The sequence below is a fragment of the Piliocolobus tephrosceles genome, chromosome 7, assembly GCF_002776525.5.
Source record: "Piliocolobus tephrosceles isolate RC106 chromosome 7, ASM277652v3, whole genome shotgun sequence".
In the NCBI taxonomy this organism is placed as follows: domain Eukaryota; kingdom Metazoa; phylum Chordata; class Mammalia; order Primates; family Cercopithecidae; genus Piliocolobus; species Piliocolobus tephrosceles.
Window position 1 is genome coordinate 49,411,987 of NC_045440.1, and position 5,194 is coordinate 49,417,180.

General features: G+C 32.7%; 1 protein-coding gene across 4 annotated transcripts in view; it reads right to left on the reverse strand.

The window, feature by feature from the left end:
* Window positions 1–5,194, reverse strand: part of EFCAB1 (EF-hand calcium binding domain 1) — a 36,888-nt gene that overhangs the window by 31,180 nt on the left and 514 nt on the right. For 2 of the 4 annotated variants that reach the window (XM_023190595.1, XM_023190594.2), the window contains exons 2-4: window positions 1,869–2,024; window positions 1,046–1,150; window positions 227–378 (exon numbers count right to left, since the gene is read on the reverse strand). In XM_023190595.1, coding sequence (XP_023046363.1) covers window positions 227–378; window positions 1,046–1,150; window positions 1,869–2,024 — 413 coding nt within the window. The remainder of the gene's footprint in view (window positions 1–226; window positions 379–1,045; window positions 1,151–1,868; window positions 2,025–5,194) is intronic. The other 2 variants (XM_026456201.1, XM_023190596.2) reach the window with 1 other exon arrangement.

Below are 5,194 nucleotides of genomic sequence, written 5' to 3' on the forward strand. Positions count from 1 at the left end.
AAAAAAAAAAAAAAAAAAAAAAAAAAAAAAAAAAAAAAAGTGCTAGAAAAATAAGAGGTTGGGCGGTGAAATTGAAAAGAACTATTGATATTATAACGAGGAGCATAATTTATGTGTTTTATTTAAGCAAGCAGGGAACAGAAAATTATTATAATTTAAATTCTTATTTCTAGCCCGTATCTGGCCCACAAATTTTAATAAAAAACTTGACATTACCCATATTTACCATTTTCTTAAGAGTAATTTCAACCAAATCTTTAATTCCTTCATCAGGGTCTTCCTCAGATGGCTGTTTGAGAAGGCTGTTCTTCAACATGTGAAACATTTCCTCCTTTGAAATGAATCCGTCACCATTCAAATCAAACACTTCAAAACAATCTTTTAAAAAAATAACAAATTTTGAATTTGATGCTATCAGTAAGGTAATATTTTCTCTGATAAAGTTTTCAGGGTCAAGTTCTATCTTGATGCTGTATCAACCCCACAGGTCTTCGTGCAGCCTGATTTCCATTGTAAGTGTCAATGTATACGAGGATATATACAATAATCTTTAGAAAATATTTCCTGACTCTCAATTATGAAAAAGCATACCAAGGAACAGTAACTTGAATATCTTCACCTTGAAACTCTTGGAAAACTGATTGAAATATGGCTCATAAGCAGAGTTCATCAGAATTAACTGAGTTAATTAAGAATAAGAACACTAGAATCAATACTCTCTAGTTTTATGGTTACAATTCAAGTAAAATCTGTCAAATGCTCAATACATAAATGTATATGTACATAATTAGCATGTGTAGTAATGCCTATGGAGTCTTCCTTGGCATAAATTACTCCTCGGAATCACTTGAATTTTCTTTTTATTAACTTTATTTCATATTTTATTGACTTGAATTCATTCCATAAAATAGGCCTGTGGGATTCAAACCAACTAGCCAGCCAACCAACAAACCCACTTTACTGTCTGGGTTGAAGGACACTGATTTAAGTGCTTTAGATATGTTATTCATAAAGTACAAACCAATAGGACAACCTGCAATCTTACATTTCATTTTTTCTTCCAAAGATCCTCGAAGAAATACTGATAATCCATGAATCCACTCCAATACATTTACACAGCCATCATTATCTTTATCAAAACCTCGGAATACTAAAGGGAAAGAGGTTAAATGGAACACCTGTCCTGCATGATAATTCTCAGTAAAGAATCTACGTTGGCATCACTCACTTTTAAAATTAAGAGAACACTTCAGTTTGTACAGTCCAATATTCTCATTTGATGAAAGAGGAAACTAAGACATCATAATATCATGAAACTGTTTTATTAAACATTCAATTTTAAAAATGTTTTTGTGGGAACAAATACAGTTCTCAATGTCTAAGTATATTGATCATTAATTAATAATAAGTATGTTGCTATAAAATAAGTTGGTCATATTAATTAGATATGTTAAATATACTAATATAAATAAAATACTTTATATTTTTGTTACTCAAGTCATTACTTGATGCATAGAATTATATCTTGTCATGGAAATATTTTCTGTGATGGAAAGAATTTAAATGTCCTTTTAAAACTATTCTATTTATTATATTTATTAAGTAGAAATCGAAATGTTTTAGGTTTTCTGATATAAGGTAAGAGAAAGGTAGTCAACATGACTTTGTCTTCTTCTTAAATACACAAAACAAAGCCGATATTACCTCCTTTCCTGTGATCTTTTCAAAATTAAATTTGTATATTCCAATGACACTGGGAATGCAAAACACTAAGCTTCCTACCAAGAGGATATCCAAGCACCAAACTTTTTTTTTTTTTTTCCAGTTATGGCTGGATTTGGCTAATTTGAATCTTGCGTGTCTCTTACCTCTGTCCATAATCATGTCATCTGTCATTCCAAATGTCACATGCAGGATGTTTCGAAATGCATTACGATCCAGTCCAATAACCAGACCTTGCCTCTCTACTGCTCCCACCAAGCTATAAAAAAGCTTTATAAGACAGTTCACTTCAAATTTATTAACTGAAAGAATAAAATAGACATAACAAAAATGAATCTTTAATCGTTAAGTTCTAACTTAAATTTTGCAATAAGTTTACAGACAAACAACATCAAAGACATCAAATAGGTAATTGTCAATAGAAGACTTTCCTGTTTTGAGATTAATGACCCTTAACTTAATAGAAATTAAAGAATTAGCATACCCTCCAAACAGGAATTCTCATGTTTAGGGAAAAAATATGAAAATGTTAGCCAAGTTACTGGAATAATGATAGTGGTGTCAGATTCTAAACTCTACAAGGCTGGTAGAAATATGACTCAAAATAAGAATGGTAAGATTAAAAAATGGTAACTTTTTCTCGGTATTTTTACTATGGCATTCATGAGATTTACAACTTCTTTTCCCCGGGAATAGATGTCAGCTTCATGAGAACTAGGTAACGATTTTCATTTCACTTTAGGCTTCATGAATTCATAAGCCAGATTTTGGAAACTAGAGTCACCAGTTTTCCAATAAAAAAGCTTTAAAGCATATTTTAGCACCCAATATGGCTCTTTTGAGGATTATGTAAAAATTGACATGCAAGTATTCAGTAATAGTTTGGAGGAAGGACATTTTTATTTAAAGGATATATACACACAAAGATACTTGCTCATACACATTATTGTACAAAGGACCATGGTTATAAATACCGAGTTAATTATTTGTGTTCCAATGCCCGTTTGAGAATGTAGGTGGAAGGGTTATTGCCTGGTCTTGATAATATAAAAGCCCAAATACCAAGTATGGGAGGAAGTTGGGGAAAATTTATTTGGAAACCAGACAAAACTATGATTGAGCATTTTAACAAACAAGGACAAAACCTGCGTGTGTATAACAGAAGACAGCATCTAGGAATGGAAAAATCACACCTCATCCTAGAGGTCAGTACAGGCTTTTGTGAGATATCTGGTTTGGAGAACCACATTTAAAGAGAAACACTAAAAACTTTGGGAAAAAAGATTCAGCAAATAAACAGTAGGAAACAATATAATGGTTATGATTTTAAAAACAACTGTTAGTCACTGGAAAGCAGTATGATGGCGCTTCATAAAAATTAAACACAATTATTGTATGATCCAGGAATTCTACTTCTAAATACATACTCAGAAGAACTGAAAGCAGGAACCTGTACAACAATGTTCATAGTGTCATTATTCACAACAGTCAAAAGACAGATGCAAGAGTCCATCAATGGAGGAATGGATAGACAAAATGTGGCGTATTCATACAATGAAGTATTATTCAACCTTAAAAAGGAGGAAAATTCTGACACATAGATGAACATTTATGGACATTGCACTAAGTCAAATAAGTCAGGCACGAAAGGACACATATTGTATGATTCCTCGTATATGAGGTACTTAGTCAGATTTATAGAGACAAAGTAGAATGGTAGTTGCCAGGGGCTAGGATGAGGAGGGAATGGTGAGTTAATATTTAATGGGTAGAGTTTCCATTGGGGACGATGAAAAAGTTCTGGAGGTGGATTTAAGCACTTAAAATGGTTAAAATAGTAAATTTCATGTTACATGTAACCGCATATACACACACACAAACCTCTTAAAAAGCAAGAGCTGTTAGTGGTTGGGGAAGAAAAGCCTGCATGAAGAATGATGTACTCTGTTCATGTATATAAAATGGTAGCAGAGGGGATGTTGGTTAGCCATTTTTCCATCTCAGCTGAAATAAAAATTTTAAAAAGTTAGTTTATTACCCAAAGGATCAAATATTAGCCATAAGAAAACTTTTATTGCTAAACATTTCTTAAATTCTAGAATACAATATTAAATGAAACTGAAGAAAATTCAAGAACAGATTTTCATCTTCTTGGAATGCTCTAAATGTGTCCTGCAGAACATATCTGTAGAATGGTGCATGAACCAGATGCTCTCTTAAGATCTTTCACTCTTCTTTGGTTTTACAAAATGTATCCATTGACTCTTGATAGCTTTATTGTCTTGCAACTAAAACAAAATTTAACTTTAGGGGAAAGTTCTTCTGTTAAATAAAATTTAAACTTATTATAATGTCCATGACTTATAACTGTTTCTATAGACTTTAATAATCATCTAAGTTTGTAAGACTCATTAAAATTTTTTTAGTAAACAAAAAAATCAAGAGTAGACTTTTTCCTGCCATATTTTTATTTATCTTTAAAAATATACACTCACCTTTTGATTGTTTACAGAACGATTGTTTGCAATGCATTCAAACTTACTGAACAGAGACTAAATCAAATTCAAACTTATGGAAAGGGACAAAATCAGTATTGTGTATACCAGCTATTGCATTGTTTTTGAATATTTATCAAAAATGTTTACTAGATGTTTACTAGAAGAATACCTATTCTTCTCCCAGAAATGAAAGTGTTTTAAGAAAAACAATAACAGAACAAAACTCTCATCAGAGTATAGTAGTCATAATAATACCTTAAATTACAGGATTTTTTTCCTAAACATTTTAAGATGCTTACACATACCATAACATTCATTTATGTCACCATCCCACTAAGAGAGCATTTCTTACCAGGTATTAAATCAGATACTAATGATAATTAGAATGCACTAGATCTTATGATCTCTAAAACTATGTCAACATGTTTATTCCTTCTTCTTTGAGCAACGCAGATATTTGGGGAATTGTTGCTTCTGTTTCTTCAAGTGACCAGTAGTTTTGCAATCAATACACAACTTCTAAGTTTGCTCGACAGGCAATATCTTCCTCATCTAAACCATACCCACGGTTTCCTTGCTCAAGTGCAATTATGTTTTTCAGTCTGAATATAAACTCAAAGTTTCCTATGAAATTCCAGGACCACTCTTTCAAATGCGAGATTAGAGCAGGTGCCTTCAAATAGGGCTCATCTTGTCACCTGCAAAGTCTCCTTTATCTTTCAACACTCGGGGCCACTGGAAAGTGGAAGTCTAAAGTTGGGAATCCATTCTTTACCGCGTGTTTAGTTGTGCTGAACTCTGGTTTCCAAACAAATCTTGTTCTGAGGCACAGATGAGATGACACAACTAACATCTCCTAAAGATGTTGAGAAGTTGAGCACCGTTTTCTCCTATGGGTCTCTTGGTAAGCTTCCAGAACTTGTACCTGCGGGTGTATATGCGAGCTAGAAAGCAGGGTGAGTGCACGCTGGTGG